The 25,346-nt window shown below is 24.9% G+C and overlaps 1 protein-coding gene across 2 annotated transcripts; it reads right to left on the bottom strand.

The window, feature by feature from the left end:
* Nucleotides 1–1,643: 1,643 nt before the first annotated feature.
* On the bottom strand, nt 1,644–16,770 carry LOC145834508 (uncharacterized). 2 transcript variants are annotated; one of them, XM_082941954.1, is made up of 17 exons: nt 16,550–16,770; nt 15,526–15,638; nt 14,405–14,605; nt 14,022–14,121; nt 13,495–13,535; nt 13,195–13,332; nt 12,814–12,919; nt 11,827–11,945; nt 11,433–11,555; nt 10,592–10,714; nt 8,675–8,802; nt 8,189–8,234; nt 7,700–7,831; nt 6,662–6,832; nt 4,652–4,842; nt 3,987–4,229; nt 1,644–2,060 (listed from the first exon to the last, which is right to left on the bottom strand). In XM_082941954.1, exons 1-17 carry the CDS (start codon nt 16,728–16,730, stop codon nt 1,919–1,921), a joined length of 2,298 nt encoding a protein of 765 aa, XP_082798080.1. In that variant the 5' UTR covers nt 16,731–16,770; the 3' UTR covers nt 1,644–1,918. The 2 variants fall into 2 exon arrangements, with proteins under 2 accessions (XP_082798080.1, XP_082798081.1); XM_082941955.1 differs by lacking the exon at nt 14,405–14,605.
* Nucleotides 16,771–25,346: the final 8,576 nt, after the last annotated feature.

Here is a 25,346-nt window from a genome sequence, read left to right as displayed (position 1 = left end):
GTACAACTTAACATACATAAAGTACAACTTGAAATAAATTCTTTAGTTTATGTTTTAAATGATAAACTTACTCTTTTTATAAGAACACTTACTTTTGTCATGCTAAATGTAACAAGAACTTGTTTTTAGCAATAAAGACAGCGCATAAACTGTTAACAATATAATTATATTTTTTTATAAATTTGTGTGCTAAAATTAACTAAATCAAAGTATTTTAGTTTACGGGATTTGAATTCAACTGTTGAATAAACATCATGATTAGCTGATAGTTGGCTAAACTCATGAAACAGAAATTACAAACAGTTCAATAAAAACTAAACAAAATAAAATTGTTAATTCCCGAAAACGTAGACATTTTCAGCTTTGAGTAGTAAATACCGTCTAAAATCAATGTTCAAAAATGTTTTTTTAAAGCAACAAGTTAGCTCGACTGTAGATCGCTAATGAATATCCGTTAATTGTTATAAGTATAAAAAGTTAACTAAATTAAGTAGTCACAAATTTTAGACAAAAAATAAAACTTAAAAAGTCAAAAGTTTGTTCTAAAACCTTTTCAGCTACCGTTTTTACAACAAATCTGCTAGTAATCAACTTAAGTTTTTGGGTTGCTACACCAAAACATATGAAAAACTTTGTTCTGTTTCTATCAGTTACAATGTTGGACAAACTAGTGTAAAAATTTTTGGTAAACACTATGTTCTGTCAAATCATCAGAGGAACCTTGCAAATTAACATTTTTTAGTATAAACAGACCAGTTTAAAAACATAATATCAATTTGTTTATTGAGCGATAAAAAAACGCTCAAAGTTTGATCCTCAGACCTAGTGTACGAAAAAACATTTCGGTTATCGAGTCGTACACCACATGGATACAGTTTAACGTCAAAAAGTAAAAGTTAGCAACATAAAAGTTTTGAAGTTATACACTATTAATTGTGGAAATAAGAAATTATACCACCTATACTTTTTTTTTATTACACCTTAGTTTAACCTCAACATCTCAGCGGAATAGATTTTACTAAGAAATCTCAGACATCCCTTAATGTACCTGATAATTTAAAACTACTTATTTTACTATAGCTCTTTTGTATTATAAAAAAATAAAAATAAAAGTATTTGCAAAATTTCAAGTCTTACTAATTAATTACGTTTCAAAAAGTTTATTTTTGATTTAAGTCTATATTTTAGAGTTTATGCTAAATGTTATTTAATTATTTTTTCTGTTTTTTTATAAATAATATAATTTTTTCTAATGCTAACGATTTTTTTTTAAGTTAGTAAAAAAAAACTAAAACAATTTGCTAATTATACATAACTATTTTATGAGAAAATCATCTTTATTGACCGATCAACACAGGCGAAAGTCTGCAGAGCAGAAGCCTGGACTTTCGTATGCCGTATGCCTTTTCGTATGCCGAGACAAGCTCAAGTTTAACAAAAGGGTTGATCACACCAATTCGGTCATCAGACCACAATACTTCACATAACTTTTTGCTCTTACAATTAGACTAATAACTTTTACCATATAGCTTTTTGTAGATCTAGTTAAAAAAATAAATAGTCTAGTAAACAATAAAACTAGTAAATTTACTGGTTATGACAAAACTTGAAAGCATTTATAAAAGAGGTTGAAATAAGTAAAATATAGAAAAAAATTAACCAAAGACTTAACTTTTTTTTTTTAATAATTGTGAGACATCAAATTACCAGTCATCAGTCATTTAATTTTTTTTTGTACTAGTTATAGCTAAAAACAAAAACTATTAGCAACAGGTTATACGGATATTTCAAAAGAAATGTTTTTTTTTATTTATCAAAAGATAGTAATTCGTGCTTCAAAAATCAAAAGCAATAATTGTTAAAGCATAAACTTTATTTTTAAAACAGGCATAATCTCGAAAAGGCAATTAAGATCTTGTCATGTGTTTCTTACATAAAGAAGTAAGCGTTTTAATTCTGAGGATATTTTTATTGTTTCTAGTTTATCATCTAGGTTGTAAAAGTCAGCTTTCTCTAAATAACGATTCTTTTGCTTTAAACTTCCTACATAAATTCCGTCTCTAGAAATATTTATCAATTATTTTTTTTTAGGAACAATTAGTTTTGTCTCCAATGGTTATAAAAATAACTCTTTATTTACAACCTTCTGTAAAACATTTTTTTGATAACGTAAACTATTGGTTACGGTAGACTACCGCTTAAGTACGCAAATTGAACCCGACCAAAAAGTGCGTACTTAGCACGGGTAGTGCGTACTTTTTGACGACATAGTATAATATGAAATTTAGTTGTTTGTTTTCTTTCTTACAACTAGCCACCAAATAATTAAGCCAAATAAACAAGTCTTTTTATTTTAAATAACATTTGATACATAGTTCTACTCTGCAAAATTTTTTAATAGATTTTAAAATTATTTATTTTTTCTATAAAAAGTTTCTACATAATGCTAGTCAAGCTAAGTTTAGTTAATACATTTATTATAATTTTCCATTAGCTAAAAAGTGTTTGATTTTTTTTATTTGAAAGAAAAACGTTTCAGGACTGTTTTTGTAAGAAAGTTTATATCAGTAGAAATATTTATAGTATAAGTGCACAATAATAAGATGCTCATTATTTTTTATTCAACTTTAGTTTTTTGTTGTTGTTGCTTCTTTTTATATGTTTATTTTGACTTTATAAAAATTTTAACTAGTTTTTGTATTTAACTAGTTTTGTATTATCTTACATTAAAACTAGCCTTTCTTTTGCAGATTTTCTGAAAGTTTTTGAATAAAAATGTTTAGAAATTTTAGAAAAATTTAGAGAAATTTAGAACTATGGATGGAAAGCGTCAGAAAATGACTCTAAGGATCAAGTTTTTAGAAAAAATCTAAGTCTAAGAAAATTTAGATTTTTTTTGTCTTTCTAGGTAAGTGCGTACTTAAGACGAGGTGCGTACCAAAAAAGTGCGTAATTAAGCGGTAGTCTACTGTATCTAAATTCTAAACTAATAAGGCGAAACGTTTTATAAGAGCAAAACATAAACGGTTTTTTAATACTTTGTCAAAAACAGTTTATAATAATTTTTGGTCAATGAAAACAAGTTTAATTATGAAATAAACTAATAATTTTATATAGTGTAAAACAAGGTATAATTTAAACAGACTTTCAGTTATTTTCATCATTTTTACAAATTTAAAATGTTATTTTTAGATTGTCTCTAAATTATAAGTACATAATAATTAATAGCTTGTTTATTTAATACTACTTTTTATTTTTGTATAAAAAAAAAAGTTTGTATACTTTTTTACTGCGTATCCTGGTGCATATTAGTTTAGTTAAATTAGAATAAAGTTTAAGATAGTATTGCAATTGTTTTTTGTTTTTAGTAGTTGAAGTTTGTAACTAATTTTAAACTATTAACTAGTAAACGAGAGAGATTAAAAGTTCATTATTTGTTTTGTTATATAACCTGTAAGTGATAAACAAAACGAACGGTTTAAAGTAGGACTACATGATTGAGATAAAAAAAATAGTTTTTCATATAATTATAACATTAAAGAAACAAAACTAAATATTCTAGTATGAAAAGCTTCTTTGGTGTCCATTTAAAAGGCATTAAGTCGCATATCTGTAGTCTATTTAACATATAAAAATAGAACTTTTACATAAGTTTAACAAAATAAAACATTCTTAAATTTTATATTAATAACTTTTAGGCTTAAAATATATTCATTATAAAATTTCTTTAAAAGAAGAAACTTTTCATCAAAGTTTTTTTTTACTATCATACAATAAACACTGGACTGCACTACACAACCGTCATCAAAAAAATTTCTTAAAAAGAAATAAAACAAATTAGTTTAGAAGTAATTATGTTATCAATCATTTTTCTTTTATTTTTGAAAAATAAAACTTTAGTTTTTTAAATTAGACCAGAAATAAAATTATTGTTAGTTCATATTGTTATAAGTACAAACAATAAATATTATAAGAAAAAAACTAACATCGTACTTTCATTGCAAATAATTCTGTTACCAACTGCACAGAAGCAAATAAATATTTTTCTATCCACGGAAACTGTTTCCTTCCAACTTAAATCATCTACTTCTTTAAAGTCGTTCATGTCAACCTCTTCTCGTGATTTAGGATCAAAACCAGTAAGAAGTAGTATTCGTTTTAGGAGTGGCGTTGAAAATTTTTCAAACAGTTTGTTCATTGCATTGCTCGTTTCTTCGTAGTTTAGTGTGCTGTTGTTTTATTATTAAAACTTCACATTATCATTAAATGTAAATAATAAACTTTTTTTTTTGTAATGAAAACAGTGTCATTTTAAAATATTTACTTTTCAGTTATTGAAATTTTTAGTGTCATATAAAGGATAAGAAATTAATGAAATGCAACTTATGTTTTTTTTTTTCTGATTCATCGTATAATAACAACCCTAATCTACTTTTAATCATTTAAATCTTAGACTTAACTTTACAAAAAAGAAAAATTAATGTAGATAAGTGGTGCAGTTAAATCAAAACTAATTTTCTTGTATTTGGTAAATGCACTAAAAACTTAAAATATTTTTAATGATTTTTTTGCAATTTAAATTCCATTAAATTTATATTTGGTCGCGTAAAAGTTCTTGAATAATCAATTGAAATTTGAGGTGGATACAAACTTTTTTTTTCCTTTCAAATAGCTCTTGAAAACTCCAGAAAAATAGTCATTCCAAGCAGTTTCGACAGAGCTGTATCTAATCAAGTAGTTCATGGGACTCATAAATTCTAACTCTTTAAAGTTTAAAGGTAGTGTGAACTTTGAAGCGTACCTGCTAAAGCTCGCCTCTTTTCTCTTTGAAAATGAATCACCCTGTAAAATTTTCGTTAAAACAAAAGTTGAATTAAAATTTTTAATTTCTATAACTAGAAAAAAAAAATAATTGCTTACTTCTTTGGTAGCTTGTTTAATATTGCTACCATTTAGCCTGTTAAGAAAAAAAGTCAATTCTTGTTTTGTAAATCTATTTTGGTATTCGAAGTTATATAAATAGCTTTACGAACGACTTTTTATAAAACAAACTTTTTCTTTAAAACTGACAATTTTAGTTTTATTTTACTTGAAATAAAAATTCAATGTTTATTCACAATACATCAGCAGTAATTTAATTACTACTAAAATTAATACTTAATTTCCTCTTCAATGGTGAAAACTGCATAAAACTCATTTTTTAAATATTGTACTAAAGCAAATACAAGTAAGATCTATACTTTTTTTTTGTCCTGGACATGATATTAAACTGATTTAATGTGCGACTCGATAACCGAAAGGTTTTTTTGTACACCAGGTCCTTGGACGAAACTTTTTGAGCGTATTTTTTTGTCGTTCAATAAATAGTAATACTACCATGCTGTATTTTCATTAAAGCTAAAGCTTTGAAAAAGTTATACTTCATTTTAAAAATCTGTTTTCTTAAAGTTTCTTTTAAGTAGTTAATACATAAATAAAAAATATCTATCAGAATTATTAAAGTTTTTTTCTGACCCCAGTTTAAGAGCTTTAAATGATAATAATTTAAATGTTTATTAACTATATCAATAAGCTTAAAAAAAAATTTTCTTTGTTTAAGTCTAGTTCTAATAAGAAATGTTGTTTTTTTTCTCTTGCAGGGTTTCCCAAAGTTGGCAATATTAAACCCCTTGGAAATAGTAACTGGTAAGGGGCAAAACTAAATAGGTAAATAAAAATTAAAGGGACGATTTCTAACTAAATAGGGGCGTTTATATTTTAGATACTTGCTAAATGGACGGTTATAAAAATGACTTTTGGTAATCCTTGATTTTGTTTAAGTCATTTACTATTGTCTAAACTTTATTGTAGTTTATTGAAGGACAAAAAAAGACGATGAAAACTTTTGGTTTTAGAACCTGTGCAAAAAGAACCTTTCGATTATCGAATGTACTGAATGGGTGGGTGTCACTTTTGCACGAGGTGACACTTGTGCACAAGGGGACACTTTTACACGGTATCACTTTTGCACGGAGGGTCACTTTTACACGAAGACGCTTTTGCACAGGTTGAAATACTTTTTTTATTATCTAATTTTTTTTAGTTATCACTATTACCCCTAACCATATTAATTAATTTTATATTTTTGGTTTATATAATTTATTTTTTATATATTTTTTTCCTGTTATTTTTTTTGATGGTACATTTTTGTTTCTATCACTCTTACCCCTAACCCTTACCCTCGGTCGGTAACTTTTTTTTTTCCTTTTTGGTTTTTTTATTAGTTGTTTTTTTTTTTTAATGTTCTTTTTCATTTTTATTTTTACTATCACTGTCACCACTAACCGTTACCCTCGGTCGGTAACTTTTTTTCTATATATATTTTTTACTATCGTGCAAAAATGACCCTTCGTAATAAATTAACGCTCGTAAAAAAAACACCCGTTTCCATACTGTGTAGTTATTATGATTTTTACAAACAATAAAGTTATGATTAAGCATATGTACTTGAAAAATTATGTTTTATATTAGTTTATTTGTTTTCTTCTTATAACAGCTAACTTTAAAGCATCATACTTGGCATAACTTAAAATAAAAACACTTTTTAGCACTATAATGCTAGTTACCTAAAGGAACACAAATATTTAACTAGACCTAAATTTTTCAATCTTATAAAACAAACCTCATCAATGATCTCACAGGTAAAAGAAACTGATGGAAATTTAGACAGAGCTACCCCGGCCGTGGTTGCTTCTAAGGGCCATAGTTTACTACCAATTGAAAGCATAAGTTGGCAAGATGGCTCTATTACTTCTTTAGTCATTAACTCTGTCTTTATCCACGTGTATACGTCCTGTTGTAATCGATTGTTTTCGTTTAGTGTACATTATAAATTTGTGTACAAACAAATTAAACTTTCAAATTGTTGTTTACTAAAATATTTCCTTATTAGTTGAGCAGCCTAGACATATTAGTGCAATTAAGAGTTGTTTGATAAGTACAATTTATTTTAAGATTATTTGTTGTTCATTCATTACACTGTCAAAAAGTTTTATTTTAAAAATAACTTAAAACTATTTATGATTTTTTTTTTAATGTAGTTTAAAGTGATTTAGTTCAAAATTGTTATTTAAGTACTGTGTAAATTTTACATATATAATTTTGTATAATAAATTACATATAACATAATTCGAGAACAAAGTTTTAGTCATACTTTAATATTATAAATTCATAAAGTATAACATATGCTATTTTTTTTAGTTGAAACTAGTAATTTTTAAAGTTCTTTAGAAAACAAAACTAAAACTAGATAAACTCAACAAATTTGTGTATTTAAGTTTTTTTTAAATCAAACAAAGCAGTTTTTTTAGTATTCATGTAACTGAATAAAATAATAAAAACAAATTATACAGTAATCTTCCTTTATTCTACCAACATATGTTTCTGTGTGTCAACGAATCAACACACTTCAACTGGGTTGTTAATAGGAAAGAAACAGTGAAGTTACTTCACTAAAATCTTTTGTTAGCAAACAATTAAACCTAAATTTTGAACAGTTAGTGAATAAAATAATATAAATTTTTTCTGGGGCACGCAGTTATAAACTTTTTTTACTTTATGCTAAAAAAAAACTTCTTCATGTAACCATAACCTTATTTAGATAAAAAAAATCTATTCACAATAATTCATACAGACTTATACTTTGATGCATAGAACTTACTTGAAGAGTTTTACATTCAAGAAAGTTCTCGTAGTAAACCTCTCCTTCAAACCTAACTTCTACACAAACTTCATCCCAACCAGGGAAGTTGTATCCACCTCCTCTTGACTTTAGCTTGGGCGGCGGTGGTCTCTATGTTAAATTTTCTTTTAATCAGAAACTAAAACTATGAGTCTATTTTTTTTTAATGAGAATACTTGTAATTTTTATTTTAAATTTCTTAATACTTGTAGAAAAAAACACAAACTCTGTTTATAGTACATACTACAAATTTCCGAATTTTATTTCAAACGCATAGATTAAACAAAGTCTAAACAATTTTTGAAATAAGATTAGTACTTCTTTAATTTAAAATTTGCATAAACCTTCCAAAGTATACAACATATTTATAGCTGAAAAGTTAATAAAAAAGTATAAATATACAATAAATTAATGTTTTAAAACTCTGTAGTGAAAAAGTTTTGTTCCGAATAAAAAAGTTATACTTACTCTTCTACTATTAGGAGCTGATATGAGATTTATTGCAGTGCTTTGTCTGTATATAAAAATCAAACTAGTTCAATTTTGGTAAACTAAACTATATAATTACTTTGAAAAAATCTTCAAAATTAAGAAGCTTTTTTCATTAAATAAAAAATAATACAGAAGTTAAGCGCTAAACATGTTTACAAAACACAGTAAGAGTTAAATTTTGAACAATTTTCGGTTGATGATTTATGAAGCAATACTGCAATAACTTTATTATAAAAAGTATTTGTACTATATATCTTTAAAATTTAATCAGTAAAAAGTATAAATAGAGTTTATTTATTATCTATTATTATTATATTATTTATTAAAAAAATATCAAATTTTGAAGAAATTTAGTACAACCAAAAACTAATTTGATAGTTTACATACCAGTCCGAAAATAAATAAAGTCACGAATTGTATGCAAATGTTTTAGAACTTTTATAAAAGCTGTAGCAACGTTACCTTCTTCTTGATCTTGATTTTTTTTGAAGATCTTTCAGCAAAAGTCTAGGAGGCGGACAAGATGCAGCAGATTTTGGAGGTAACGCATCTTCCTCCTCTTCTTCCTCAAATACTTCAATATCGTCTTCCTAGTTTAGTAAACAATTTAGACAATTTACAAAACAGTTTGTTTAGGCTAAGCTACAAAAAAAATGCATAATTTCAATAATTTTATGAATTAAATTTGCTGTTTTGTTATTTTGGTAACTATATTAGTTTATTGAACGACAGAAAAAGACGCTCAAAATATTTTGTCCTAGTGTCTGGTGCACGTAAAACTCTTTGGTTATCGAGTTCATACGTTTTAACGACATGCCCAGGACAGTAGAGTCATGTGGTTGTAGACTAAAATTAGTCAAAAACACCCGCACAAAAAATGATTTTCTATAGTGTTCAATTTAATCGAGCATCAGCTAATTTTTATTTTCTGTTTGTAATAGTAATTTTTTTTAATTGTGCAATAAGAATATAGTTTCGTTTATAGTTATGTATTAGATATTATATTATTTATAACTAAAGTACTAGTATGCTACCTAAAAAAATTAAAATTTTTGGTAATTGTTTATAAGTTTGATAGGCTGATCACAAAAACAGATTAATAATAAATCTTTAAACTACATAACATTGATAATTTCTAAAGACATTTTTGATGCATACAAATTTTGTTTTTTATAACATGTATTAATTGTAGTTTTCAGTAGTTTATCTATGTCAACTATATTTATTTGTTTTAAATATTTGCATCAATGTTTACTCAAACTTCTAGATAAATTTTTTTAGTTTTTTTTTTAGTTTTTGTATAAAACATTAAAATAAAGTTTTATACAGTACAACTTTAGAATCTATAAACATTACAAATTAGTATTCATAAAGTAATATAAAGGTAACTAACTATTTATTTACCAAGTAAATTTGGTTAAACTAATTACTACCATTTGAAAAGTGTAAAAGATTCATGTAGTACAAGTAACACTTTTTAAGTAATTACTTTGGTAGAATACAGTAAGCGTCTTTGAAATTAACAAAACAAATGACTTATCAATCAACTTATTTAAAAATAAATCGCTAAGTTTATTTAAAAATTAGTTTATGCATGCATTTTGATTTTAAAACACTAAAGTCAATTATTTTATAAATAATTGACATCCATTGCAAGCTATATTTGTGCTTGTTAATCTCACCGAATCCTGTGTAGATGACTTAAAACTTTTCGAACAGTTTTCCATTAAAACAACTTGTTTTTTTATTTTTATTCGTTTTCTTAATGGTTGTCTTTTGTGAGAATTACACTTACTTTTTGTTTTTGTGTCCTTTTTAGTCTAATATTTAAGTAGAAATAGAGCTTTACTAAAATACACATTATAAAGTTAATATATATATAACAGTATAAACAGTAAAACTAAAATGGTACATCACAAGTATTAACATCAACAGTATTTTATAGCTAAAACCATATTAAACAAAAAGTATTTAAAAATAAACTTCATTTGCTAATAATTAAACTTTAAGATTATTTAAAAAGTAATAAGGTATACATTCTAAAACTTTTAATATAGTAAAGTCCACGGTCAAGAAATAGACTAAAGTAAGTACTTTTTTGGTATATTTTTTTATATAACTTACTGTATAAAATGAGTAAAAATATTCTGTCTGGGTTGCTAAGACTTAAAATACTTATGCTTTTCTTCTAAAATTTTTTAAAAATGTTAAAAATAATCCTATTTTATATTCAAACAATAACTTTTTTGCTAAGAAATATAAATTTGTACGACTTAAAAACAAATATCTAAAAATTTAAATGACAAAAATAGACAAACTTATATACTATGTATATCAAACAATTGATGTTTTTTTTTTAGTAAAGTAATAAAAACACACTTTTTTTTCATTACTGTTTATTTCATCAACAATCCCGGAGTCATTTGAATCATTTGAATGTTTGTTTTCGTTCGCAAATAGCAAAAACTTCTTACCTTTCTTCCTCCTACTGCTTGTATCTGACTAAAATTACAACTAGTTAAAGTTCTAAAAACATGGCATTATGTACTACTTTAATTTTAAATAAATTGTATTTTTAGAATTACAACAGCTTTGTTAAACTTTTAGTTAACAAAAATATAACACCTGTTTTTTTATGTTATTTAAACACGAAAAAATCTAAGATAACTTATTAAATTAAAAAAAAAGATTAAAATTCTTAAGGTATTAAGTATAACGTCATTTTATTTAAATGCCTGAAACAATAAATCTCTTTGTAAGATAAGATCTAAATTTTGACGTGTAAAATAAGAAATTATACATCGTTTGTTTACTTAACTTCATCACATTTGAAGAAAGTTGACAAAATTAATTACATGTAAAACACACCAGAAAACTAAACTTGCTATCCTTGGACAAACAATTTTTTGTTTACTGATATTTTAATTTAACACCAAAACTAACTGTTATTAAAAGATTTTGTTTTTTCAAAACAAATAATCAGGTAGTTCAAAGACTGCTTATTTGCCAAAAACAAACTTAGCTTTTTATAGAGCTAGTGAATTACTTCTCTAATTTTATACATTAATAAACATTTTTACTGAAAATCTATAGATGACTAAAAAATGAAAAGTATTACTGAGCATGTTTATATTTTTAAAAGATTAATATTAAATGTCTCAGAGTTTATTGCTTTTAAACATAAACGAAAATTTATTGTTAATTTTTGTTTTAAACTAACATTTTTTTCTGATCCATCGTCTTGTTTAACAACCTCAGGGGTCAAATTTACATTTGCTCCGTTTTTAGAGGAAGTCCTTGAGGATGCTGATTGAAACCGTTTTTGGTATAGTGTTTTATTACCCTTTTTAATAGTATAAAATTGAAGAAATTTTTTTTTTTCAATTATACTTTGTTTAAGTTAGTAAAAAAATTAACAATTGTTTTAAGTGTTTAAGTACAAAAGTAGAGTTTACAAACCTAATTGTTATTTTATTTACTGTTAAAATAAAAATACAAAACGTAAACTCTTAGTGTTTAAACTAAAAGATTGATAGTTTATAAGACCTTTAATTAGTCCAGAGCTTTTTACTGCATACTAATACATTTTAGTATAAAAAACTAATTTTGCTTACTTTTGGAGGAAATTCTAATTCATCAACCAGCGCATCATCTTGTTTTTGTTGAGCTTTCCTGAGCCTTCTCAATGCTGCTTGCGGATCTAAGTGCGAGCAAAAGTAGACTTCTTTTCTGCCTGTTTTTTTTAGTTAATATTCATAACATTATAATATTTTGTTTTAGATATTTAATTTTCTTTTTAGATTTCTATTTTTCGTTTAGTTAAAATAAGTCACTGATAATGTTCAGTGCTTAATGTTTAACAAATTTTCAACATAATTTTTTTTGATTAATTTTTGTGTTAAAAAAACTAAACCTTATCAAAATATTTGGTAGTGGAATCAACTCTACAACTACTATTTTTCTCTAAAAATTTACCTAAATTATAGTTCTTGTTTTAATCTTAGAAAAAAGTATACTTATTATTTTTAATTTTTAGCGTCTTTCAAAATTCTACACTTTAAAACATTAAAGAGTTGTTTTTTTTTTTTGCTTCAAACATAAAACCTTTTCGAGTAGTTTTAACATAAAAATCGTCTAAATATATAGTAAAAAAAACAAGGTTAAAAATGTTAAGGTGCTTTGTTTTAATGTTTACACATATTAAACATTACTTTAAAAACAAATATTCTTATAGCGAACATTTTTATTATAGAGTTAGTAAGAACTCTTTGGCATCCGACAAAACTAAAGTATAGCTTATTTAAAATTCAAACTTCTTACATAAACAGTTATGTAAAAAATTCTATCTTGTAATAAATGATGAAAGAGTTTTTATATCTAAGCATTAATCCCTATATCCTAAATTTACTGCAGAACTATTTTTTAATTATATTGTTTTTATTAACACTATTGTTATTGTGGTGTCAAAAAGAAAATGTTACATAATTTTTAAACGAAATTTTGTAAAATTTTATGTAGTGGGACAGTTAAAGATTTAAACAGAAAAAATTAATAACAAAACTTTACATAGAGGTTTATCTAGTTCTATTGTAATCAAATACCAGTCAGATGCTTGTCTTCTCTTAGTACTGGTCCTTTTGGAGAAAACAGAAGCTCAACTTCATAACTTTCTTCTAAAACTTCCTCTCTCGATTTGTTTAAAAACTCCTTAAGTATTTATTAAGTTTATACGATTTATTTAGCACTAGTATCATAAAACGTAGGTTAATACTTGTTAAGTACCTAACATAAAGTATTTTAACAATTAAAAATTTACTTTTTTTTGTTTAATAATGTTTTAGCTTCTGTTGTATAAGTAGTTTACTTAATACATAACTTTTTAAACATGCTATTATTAGACAAAAATACACGGTTTCACAGTAATAAAATATCTTATTTAGTAATTATGATTAGTAAAAATAAATGATAAAATTTTATTGTACTTTGCAACATATGTCTTCCACGTGTGTAACAGTTCTAATTTCTGGTGGACAGTAGACCACTTTTTGTTTTTCTGTCTTCTTGTACCACATTTTACCACCTTGGTCCTTAACTTTCTCCAAGTGTTTCATCGATATCCACTAGGAAAATATCGCAAAATTTGTTTTAATAAGTTTCAATTCGATTATTTTTAACATTTTATCAACAACAAACTGCAATGTCAAATCTTTATATCATATTTACTAAACCTTAAGCAAATATTAGTAAAAGACATTTATTGTTTTTAATAGAAAGTTACTTACGTCTCTGTCTATTTCATCTTTTGGTGTTTTTTCCACTGAAACTGAAAAAAAAAACAAGTTATAAGTTTTATAAAAATTAAAAAACGTTTTAAGTAATATTAACTAAAATGTTTTTATATAAACTTAAAGACAACAATGTGATACTTGCTATATTTTTTTCATTTTTAAAGTATATTATATAAAATTTACATGTATAACTTTAATACATCAATTAAAAATTTTAGATTTTGTTGTCAAAACAACGTTTACTCGTTTTAAATAACTTGACTGAGGATTTCGTTCGAATTATTTCAAAGAAGTTAAACATTGTTTTGACAATAAAATACAAAACATTCAAGTGATAATATTCTGCTTTATTCTGAGTCGAGATTTTTTATTGTATATTCTAAAGTAAAAAGTATATAACTTTATAATATAACAAAACATTTTTTGGAGTTAATTACTCTGTATAGCGATTTTATAAATGTCATTTTTAACGTATATATGAAAGCGTTTAATGAATAATGTATTTGCTTTTTTTAACTTACTTGTAGTAGCTGGAATTTGATTTATAAAGTTAACAAAATTTCTTCGCTTTTGTAAAGCTGAAGTGGATCGATATTGTCGGATTCCGCTCAGACCGGTGAGCTATATGTTTTTAATTTTTTATAAACAATGTTGTTATTGCATTATTTTTAGTTTTAAGATCAACAATAAACTTCATTTTAAGCGATACATTTTCTATATGTTAATTTTTATACAAAATACGTGTACAGACGACTATGTTAAAAGTTCTTCGCTGCGAATTTGCGAAAAAAAAAAGAAAAGCAATAAGTCTTTAAATAGGTGTAAACTTAAAACAAAATTTAAAGTTTGTATGAAAATTTTTCAAAATGTTTTTATTTTCTAAAACGAAAGTATTTGCACGAACGCGCTGTGTAAGAAATTGGTAATAAATTGCTCTTTCTTTTTCACTAATATTGGGAGCTGCAGTCGTAGTTAGACTGCTACTAAGAGCTGATGTAGGTTTGACATCCGTTCCAATGTAGAACTTGTCATAGTTTGTATAAATGTAGTTGTTTTTTATTGCGTTGTAGTTTTTCATACTAGCTGTGGCTGTTGGTAATGGAGTCTGTTCGTGGAATGTTTTTATTGTAAATATTAGAAGTAAATAGATTGCTTTTAAAAATTAACAACGCTTGCAAAAGGTTTGTGATAAAAAAGCATTCAACTATACGGGTTCGTTGGAATATATCAACAACAATCTTCAAAATGCCAAGTTTATAAACATTTACGACGTTTCCCTGTGGTTATTCTTTAACACATTTTTAAACTGCTGTACTAAAGTGCTTGAAACAGGCACTCACAAAATATTCATCAGCTGTGCACAGCGTAAAATTCCGAAAAGTTTCTATGGAATCTTGATAATTTTGTATATACCTTTTTAATACTCAACTTAGTACTATTATAGCAGAACTGTTTTAATTTGTTAATAACACGTTAAAACTTTAAAAGAACTAAATAAAATAGATATTTCGAAAAATTATTAAGGTACTATATAAACTTATTTTGGAAAAATTAAACCACTCATCAAAATATATGTATAGAAAAGTACTTTCTATGTTCACTACTGTGCACAAGTGCAAACTATGAGAAACAGTGCCTTTGAAAAATGTTGTTAGTACATAAATATAAAAGTTTTTAACACTATTATAACAGTATTGTTTTAGGTACACACTTTAAAACAAAATACAATAAAAGAACATTATTAAATAGAAAGAAAAGGTTTGTTTATTGATTGTAGTCCAGAAAGTACTATTTGTGTTAGAAATAAGTCCTAAGGAAATGATTATCTAAATTTATTAACTTTTAAGCTTCATATTTTTATACATTTTTTATTAATAAAATAAAGTACTATGAAAAAAGTATATTTTGAAATATTTTAGAAAGTTTATTTAATCTATTTTATTTTGTTGCTACTTTTTTTGAACTTAGTTAAACCTTTTAAAAAAAACCAACTCATAGTATTTCAGATGTAAACAACAAACTTACCTTGTCATTAGAAAATCTGCAACATCTAGTTTTAACTCTAATGGAATTTGAAATTTTTGGTTTAATTCTTTTTGGTACTCGATACGAAAGTTTTCTATTTGGTTCCATTTTTTCTGCAATATAAAACTTAAATAATCCTCAAAATACGTATACGGTATTTATGGGCAATTATAATTAAAGGTCAGTCTGATTTGCATATTTGCTTAGGTAGAAAAAAATTAATTTTTTTTATCGTTATTTTTAACTTTAGTTATTAAATTTTAATTTTTTGATAAACTTTTAATATGTATGGGGAAGGTGAGTAAGGGATCGGAGTATAAATCTAAAAAATAATAAAATAAAGCTTTTAAAAAAAAATGCTGTCCAAGAAGTATGTTAATCAGTTAGACCTTTAAGTATACTTTTCGTATTTATGTACACACAAAGTTTACTAAGGTTTTTTTTTAAAGCAAGGACTTAAGTTAAACCTAATTTTAGTTTATATCCTTTTGATAAGTTATACTATTTAAAAAATTAAAAGCAAACTGCTTTTTTTTTGTATAAAAATTTTGGTCTTATATTTATCACATATTTTTAATTTAGTTACGTTTAGCATATAGTTTTAAATATTTAAATAGTTTAAGCCTACCAAAAATGTTTGTTGTTTCAAAAATACTTAATTAAATAATAGAATGTTAAGTTTGCTAAAAATTTATATACTTTAAAGAATTAACAAATTATCTTTTAAAACTAAAATAATGCATACTTGGTTTCTTTTTGTTTTAAATCGGTATAGTAAATTTATAAATAATAAGCAAATAAAAATTACATCTCAAAACTAGTTTGTTTTGTCACTTAAAATTATAACTTTTTTAAATTTTTTAAGATAATCATACGAAGTTCAAGGATTACAAAAAAATAACGGAATTAAGTTTAGTCTTTAAGAATTTATTTTTAAGGTTTTTTTTTTCAAATTTTTTCAACTCAACTAAATCAAACTAAATGAATGTAGTTAGATGATGCTTATACTAAACAACTTCACTACCTTGTTCACTTTTTTCTACCACTTTTGTGCTCAGCTTAACAGGTAACATTTTGTTGCTGTTGTTAGAAAATGCAGGAGAAGCACAAGGCACGTGAATAATCGGTTTATCGTCATCCTCGAATTCATTTTTAACCGGCAAATCACAAGCTTTTGTTTGAACACCGATATTCCTGATGTTCATTATTATGATATAAATTTGTGATTTCGATTAATAATACCTAAAAAACTACTTTAATATATTATAAAAAAGTTTTGAAGCATTTAACATATTTTGAGATTATAATGTAGTCAATAACTTTCTTTAAATAAAAACTCTAGTAAAGCATAAATTGAAATATTTATAAAGAACAGACAAATTTCTTAAATAAAGTTAAAGTCTCCTGAAAAAAACAGGTTCATATTATATTTTATTTTTCACATAAAGTACTAACATACAAAAAACGTATTTTGACTTTTTTTTTGCGATTATAAACACGTTTCTTTCATTTGAATTTAACATAATTACTCAAAATTGAAATTTTAAGACACTTTATTATAAATGTTTATATTGTTTAAAAATACTAATCTGTCTTATAGATATGCTTGTAACTAATGTTTTACAAAAATTTTAAATTAAACTACTAACAAATATCAAAAAATTTAGCTTTACTTTTATCATACTTGATAATATAACATAACACCATGTAAATTTACTTTCGAAATGACCAGTAAGTTAACAAGCATCGCATAAAAATAAACCACTTGAGCTTACAAAGCCTACTTTTCTGTTCAGCGGAAAGCCGTATTTCGATAGTATTTGACTTATTAATATAAAGAAAACAAAAGCATTTAAGCTGACCAAATTCTACTTGTTTTCTCAGTACACAAAAACAGGCTGAACTGACGGCTTTACAAAAGTCTTACTTCATGCAAACATATATCATACTGTGCCAATTAAAGATATTTACGTAAATAAAAGCTTTTCTTTCATTTCTACAAAATTTTTTTTTGTAGAAACATATTTAGACAACAGTCTTTCGCTGATAAAAAATATCATCAGGTCTTACAATAGAGCTATAAAGAAAAGTTTGATTAAGTGTGATAAACGAAATTCAATTATAAAGTTACATAAATATACTTAAAAAAACAATAACTAAACAATTAAAAATATATAAAAAAGGAGGATTAAAAATATATAAAATGGAGGATTAAAAATTATAAAACGACCAACAATTTTTTTTTTGAGTCATAAAATTTACAACAGTCATTTTTACACTTTTCAAAAGCACACAATTTTAAAGCTAGTATCTAAAATAAAACTTTTTAAGCTAAATTAAATTAAAGTAATTTATCTTTGCAGCAACTTTTAATATACTATTTGATTTTTTTTTATGAAAGTGAATTTTACAGTCTCAATGACTTCTTAAAAACTAGTCAACTAAAAAGTTTTCAAGTTAACCAAACTTGACATTGAGAAAAAGTACTTGTTAGAGTTTTTAAAAGCTTGTCAAAAAGTGAAATCCACTTAAAGGTACTGCATACTTGTGTCTACATGCAATACTTGAGCGACATGATTAATTAGTATGAGCGAACTAAAATTTAGTCTAAACCCGTTCAAAAAAATCAGCTAAATATATTTTGTTAAATGATAAGAAGACTTCTAACAAATTTTTCTTTTTAATTTAACCTCTAGCTTAATGTGTTTTATATTAGTTTTTTTATGATAAATAACACTATTATGTAATCTCAAATTCACTAAAACTTAGTAATTTTTATTTAATTTTTAAACTTTACTTTTACTACATCAAAAAAATATATTGTAACTAGTAGTCCTTAAAGATGATTTCTACTTTTTAGTACAAAACTTTTTTTATATATTTCTAAAACTTTACGAAATAGACTAGTAAACACAAGTTTACTTTTAAAGCTTAAAAACAGCACTAACATAAGGACTTTTTGGTGAAATGTTTTATTACAGAAAATTTATACGTATAATTAAAAATAATTTAATAATCCCCTCTAAATCACCCTAGTACAAAATGTTTAAAAATTAAGTTGTATTTGTTATTAAAAGATATAAAATTATGAGAGCGAAACTGCCCTGCCCACTTCAATAAACTTTGTAAAAATCATTTGGAAATAGAACATGGTAAATTTTTACGTTAATGAAAAAATTCTGACTATTGATTTTTTAAAAAGCTCTTCTGTTGACATTTAATAGTACTTTCTTTATTTTATCTGATAAAAAACTTACACTGTAGTTTATATCTTTACTTAAGTATTGCACAAATAAACATAAGTGTCAATAAGTAGTAGCAAGTTTATCTGTAACTAATAAGTTTTAAAATATTTATTATATATTTTTTTCAAACAATTTATTCTAGAATCAGTATATAAACGTTTAAATTTTTATTTGTAAATAAAATTTATAGTTTAAATTAAATTATAAAGTGAAAGGACGTAAACTTTAGAAAAATGAAACTGTTTAGTAACTGAGACTTACGAAAAATTTGGACAGACATTAAATATAAAACTTAATTTGAGCAGTCTCTATTAATAACTAATATTACTTTTTTTAGCATTTTTAGGTTTCAACGATGAATTGTTTTTTTTAATACTAATACTACTTTCATCATGTTTAAAATTTCTTATAAAACTTTTTTTTTTCTATTTCAATAAAAAGATTCTCCATTATTTTCGTTTTAAAAAGGTATACACGTCAAGTTTTAAGGTTTGAAAATTACAATAAAAGCAAGTAGAACTTCAGAAAAAATTATTAATGTTTATTTATTTAAAAATAAAAATGTTTCGTTTTAAAAGTTTGGAATAAATTAAGCTATGGAAAATAATTAAGTGATATAAAGCATAATTTTTTAAATTGAAGTTTTTGAAAATAAAATTGTTGTTCTCACTAATATTATCGTGTTTTTAGTCAAATGTAGGTTTTCTTTGCTGATTAACACCGTAATTTTGAATATTTACGGCTCGCGGGCAGCAGAAAATTGGCCTGTTTTTTGCCTAGTAAAATTAAATCCAGACTTTAAATAATGCACATTTTAGTACCGGAACTACTTTTTATAGTGGTAACTGATTTATGCCCATTAAATCTACTTTTGTACGAGTTAAAACAATTGACACTCAATAAAATTTTAGTTTTTTGAAGCTGTAAAATAAACAGTTAAACAATAAAATAATTTTTAGTACTGTAGAACATAGTTCTTTTTAATGAAACTTAAAGTTAATACTTATGCTTATTTTATTATACTCTCGATCTAAACTACTTTTGTTTGTCGATTTATAAATATTTTTAATAACTACAGCCAGCAAGCAGCTTTTTCTAGGATAATTGGCCAGTTTCTTGTATAAGGCTTTTACAGCTACTTTTATGAATTCTAGATAAGGTTTTAAGCAAAATCAAGTTATTTAGTATCCCAAATATTTTTCATAGTAAAATGTTCTATGGTATAGATTTTGTCCGAATAAATCTACTTTTGTAACAAATATAGATATTATAATTTACAGAATAATTTTCTTATGGCAAGTTTTGTAAACTTAAATTTTTATTATTGCTTCCGTTTTTTTTTTTTAAACAGTATTTCTTTTGTTGATTTTAACATTGATTTTGAATGATCTATGTCCACGATCAGCTTTTATAGAAAAAATGGTATTTTACTAGTAAAAGGCTACCATTGTTACTAAAGTTTAATCCAGATCAAGCAAAAAAAATATTTGTTATTCAGAAAAGCATTTCTTTAAGTCATAGCTTTAAAACCAAATAACTATCATATATATTTAGCAAAGTATAAGCTTAGTTTTTTTTTTTTAAACACAAAGAATGTTTTTTTAAAACATTACTTTTATTTAAGTAAAAATATAGGATGTTTAAAATAAATTTTCAACAACTAATAATAACTTACAGTTACACAAAGACTGTTGTTGTAGGTGGTTTAATAATAAAAGTACAATGACACTTGTGTGTCGTCTTACTGTATGATTTAAAATCGATAAAACCTAAAAGATCTAAATTTTGTATAAATGAATATTTATTGATTGCCTCCCATGCTAATTTTAAACGTCTACTAAAAACTAATTTAACTCAATATACCTTTATGGAACTTTAAAATCTAATTTTATAAATATGTATATTTCAAAGTATTACCAATTAAGTTATCAACTTAATAATGTAGTTTACAGACAAATTAACCACAGACTTATAACTATAGAAGTTATTAACATATTTCAGAAATTAATGAATTTTATAACGAACAAAAACGAAAACCGATAGAGAAATTGATAAGTTGAAAGTAAGAACTGAAACAAGTTTTATAGAAATAGATTTAAGTTAGATAATACTACTAAAAAACTTATTAAGGTTCGGGAGTAACATTTTCAGCTGTTCTTCTTGTTCGTCTACTTAACTGTTTTAAAGCGTTTCTGCTTGGAAGTTGCATACCACAGTTTTTCCCAGCAACCTCCAGCGATCGATTGACACAGCTTTCTGTACTTACCATACCAGTCCTGCTAAGGTTTTTTAACTTTTCAACTGCTTCACGTACCTGTTGATTAATTTTGTAAAACTTAGCATTATGTAATGAGTTATTTTATGTAAATATTCTTAATCAATTAAGTATAAATGAATTGAACTACCTTTTTCTTTGTTGGGTTTGGTATATGCGAGTGGGAACCTACTCTCTTTACTATCACACTTTCTTTGATGTGTACCTAAGATTAACGACAATTATAAGAGTCTACTTAAAGAACTTGTAAAATACAAAATAGTAAACTGTTTATATACTTATGATTATCAAATATAATTACTATATAAATAATTTGGTATTGATTTCGAAAAGCTCTTTAATAGTATTGATTAAACTACTTAAAAAATATTGTTTTTATAATTAAAAACAGCGGGAAACTAAATTAATAAAGATTTTTTTACCTAGACTATTTACAAAATTGTCATTCTTTGACACAAAATAACTGTTCTGGATGACCAAAAACTATCCTTAGTGACCTTAAACTGTCCTGAGTCATCCTTTAGTTTTTTGATTAATAAAAAGACTAAGTAAGTGTTTAAATAAACTTGTTTCAATATATATCTAGTTCTTTAACAAAAGTAATTATATAATAAAAAAATTTGGATCTAGATCAACAAAATCACACCTAAGATTTATGTAAAAAATGTCTGAATTTTTTTCAAATATAAAAGTATCTTGAGATTTTTATAATAAAAGCTAACTGTTTTGAGTCAGCCATAGTTTTATTTTTAACTTAATTCTATCATGAGTTAGCTTGAGTTGTCCTAAGTCATCCTGAGCTTTTTTTTTTATTTCAATTTGTTCTGAGTTACCCTGGTCTACTGAGTGTCTTGAGTGTATTGCAACCTAGGAGTGAAAAATAAACAGCTTTATTAAACATTAAAATTTCAACAGCTATCATAAAAACTTTACACTAGTGAATGATACATTCAAAGGATAGAAAATAATTTAAAAACAGTTTACATTAACTGTTAAAATATGTCAAAAAAACTATAATTTAAGTACTAGTTTTATTAACTAAAATCCAGATTTAAGTTATTATTAACCTTAAACTTTTTAAAGAGAAACATTGTGGTTTTTCATTTTCTTTTAATAAAAGTATTTAGACTAGACCTTATTACAGGTGGCCATTGATTTTATAGAAATATATCCAAATTTTCTGATTTTCATCCAGGCTTTTTAAAGTGTTAAACAAATGTATTTTAATTAGACCTTATTACAGGGTGGCTACTGGCTTGATAGAAATAAATCCAGGTTTTTTAAATTTCTTCCAGGTTCATTTAAATACAAGTTTTTATGTTTCTTTTTAGAAGAAAACACATTTAATGGTTAAAAAATGTATTTTATACAATAAAGTTATAAAAATAAGCTCTATTGCTATTTTAAAGGAGTTTTATAAAACGCAAGTTTTAAATGGAATATACAAGGTTGGTGAAGGTTAAAAAATCAGGTTATTAAAAGTATAAGTTTATATGTCCATTTTTAGTACAAAATTAAATTTTAGGTAAAACACTGCCTTAGATGGTACTAAATTTTGAAAAATTTTTTAAGTATTTTGATGCAAAAAATTCTTAACAATAGATAATAAAATCCTCGTTTTCAGGGTTGCCTATATTTTAGTAAAACAATGTCATGAGTGACCTTAAACTAACTTGAGTCAACCTAAGTTTTTTTAAATCCATAATTATTTTTTTGATTTTTTAAAAGCTATGGAAATCTATTTTTTGTTTAAAATTGACTATAAGTTATCGCAATATCAAGTAAAACAAACAAACATTATTCAAACCAAGAAAAAAACAAGTCTGAGATTCTTGAAAACCTTAAAACTATAAGAAGACTAACTGTTCAATAAAAATAGCTTAGCTCGCCTGATTCATCTTGATTTTTTAAAATTTATAATATCCTGAGCTATCCGAAAGTCCTGAGTATCCCGAGTGTATGGCAAACCTAAATTTCAAGGTTTTTATTGATTTTAGTTTACTATCCCAGTTTTTCAAGGTACTATTTGTCAAAAATTGTTAATTTTTAGGATTTTGTAGGTTATTTAACCTAAATTTTACAAATCCAGGTTACTCCAGAGTTTTTCCTAGATTACAAGGTAAATGACCTCCCTGTTATTTGAATTTTTATATTGTACTTGGACTAAATAACTGTTTAAACTATTTAGCTAAAAACAATTTATAACCTTAAAGTCATATTGACTTAAATTTTAATAATTATACATTATTAGTAAGTACTTTATTTCAGGTGAATTTATAAGTAGAAATTATTTATATAACGTTAGCATTACTTTAATTAAAAATTTATTTCCTAACAGTGTTTGCTTTTATAAACAATACTTTTACAAGAATTAAATAATAAAGATAACAATTATCATAAACTTCACACCAAACTAGTAGAAATGTGGATTAATCATTAAAACTCGCTATTAGTCATTAGTTTTATAATATGTTTTGATAAAATTTTGTATTCTTAACATACATCTTTATAATTATGTATAAATATCAAAATTCATTAAATAAGTATTTAACACCTAAGTTCATTGAGATACTTTTATGTCAGGGTTGCTATTTTTTGAGATAGAAATCACTTCTGAGTGATCAAAAATAGCTAAGTTACATCTAGTAAGCCTGAGTTGGACTGAGTTTGTGAAATAAAGGTTTTACGAGCCCAAAACTGAATATAATACTAGCTTTAGTATCTAAAAGGCAATGGAACAGTAGTTAAGTTAGGTTTTGCTTCTCACCAAAATTGTAGGTTTACTTTATTATGATATTTAGACTATGTTATTATATGAAAAAACTAGTATATGCAAGAGTCTATTGAATAGAAACTTTGGTTCTTTCACCTTGAAAAAAAAAAAAACGTAATCAATTTTTTCGTAGAAAAAACTTAAAATACTTTAGATGTGTTAAACTTTGTAAAATAAAATAATTAATTTTTTTTTATATATGTATAAAATTTACCTTAGCAAGGCATTTAAAATCCTTGTCCCAATACTTTTCACAGGTATAGAAGCTAACACTAGGATCTTTTTTTGATTTTTTCACAAAGAAATATGAATAACCTCCATTACAAGCAACAGAGTTATTTCTCTGGTTTTTTGTAAACTCAACTGACATATTTGTACAATTTTTATGAAAATAAATTAAGATTATTGAATCAAGGTTTTGTTACATTAATGGTGTTTCTAAAAAAAAACTTATAAATCCTAAATTTTATAGCTCTAGCTCTAACTTCTTTTAAAAGTAGAAGGTATATCATATAATTACTCTGTGTTTCCAGAAAAGATAACTTTAAAAAACTACAAATTGTTGACTTCATTAACATTAGTTATATAAGTTTTGCCTGCAAGACAACAAACCGTACCTTATGTGACTTATGAAAAGTGAAATTTTAATTGTCTATAACTTTTTGTCGTTTAAAAACTGCCTAGTTTTGTTAAAAACACGAATTGTCTTTGATAAATTACTTTCTACCAGTGTTGCAAAAATTGTACATTTCTTATACCCTTTGAAAACTAAGTACCTGAAAAATGTTTGCCTAAATGTTTGTTTAAGTTAAAATTGCACGCTTAGTTAGCTAAATTGTAAATTTAGCATTTTGTTTCAACAAGTATGCTCTTTATCATTTTAATATGTTCTGACCAGTATATCTTGTTATCTATCATTTCTCTAAAATACTTAATCATTTTAAAAACAGTTTTATCTATTTTGATAACAAAAGTTTTATTTTTCTATAAAATTATTTCAACTGCTGAAATAATTTACTTATAATTTAATTATTTTTATAGTATTTGGTTGTTAAAGCATTTTTATACTTGTTTTATAAACATTTACAATTTTGGAAAGAAAACACAAGCAAATCTACTAAAACAAGTAAATATGAGTAAACAACGTTTTTAGTAAATAAAACCTTCCGTTTTCGGCTTTTTTTTCAGCGTCGCACAGACTCCAAAAAAACAGTCTAAACAAACCCCTGAGGTTGAGTACAGATTATCGAAGATATTACAAATAAAAATTATTTAATTAATATTTATTCTTTTTCTAAGTTATTATAAAAAACATTTAAAAATTGTTAAACGGTATCAAACAAAACTTTTTGATCGAAAAATAGAATGTGAATGAACTGATATAAAAGTTTTAATTTAAAATACAGTAATCTGCCAACTAGGTACGCACTTTGAACACTGCGCAGAAGTGCGTACTGAATCGGCAGTGCGTACCTAGGAAATTTTAGTTTTTAGTTACTTATGTTAAGCCTAATACAGATATGTTAAA

The sequence above is a fragment of the Thalia democratica genome, chromosome 4 (genome assembly GCF_965202585.1).
Source record: "Thalia democratica chromosome 4, ktThaDemo2.hap1.1, whole genome shotgun sequence".
In the NCBI taxonomy this organism is placed as follows: domain Eukaryota; kingdom Metazoa; phylum Chordata; class Thaliacea; order Salpida; family Salpidae; genus Thalia; species Thalia democratica.
The sequence above is the reverse complement of the archived record's forward strand: the minus strand, read 5'-3'. Positions and strand labels throughout refer to the sequence as shown.

Bases quoted from the DNA above. Each gene is read 5' to 3' on its own strand.
- LOC145834508 (XM_082941954.1), bottom strand. From the start codon at position 16,730: ATGAACATCAGGAATATCGGTGTTCAAACAAAAGCTTGTGATTTGCCG. The intron at 12,920-13,194 runs GTACAATAAAAT...TAAATACTTAAG, and splicing joins TGGAAGACATATGTTGCAAA to GAGTTTTTAAACAAATCGAG. The intron at 7,832-8,188 runs GTAAGTATAACT...AATTTAACATAG, and splicing joins CAGCTCCTAATAGTAGAAGA to AGACCACCGCCGCCCAAGCT.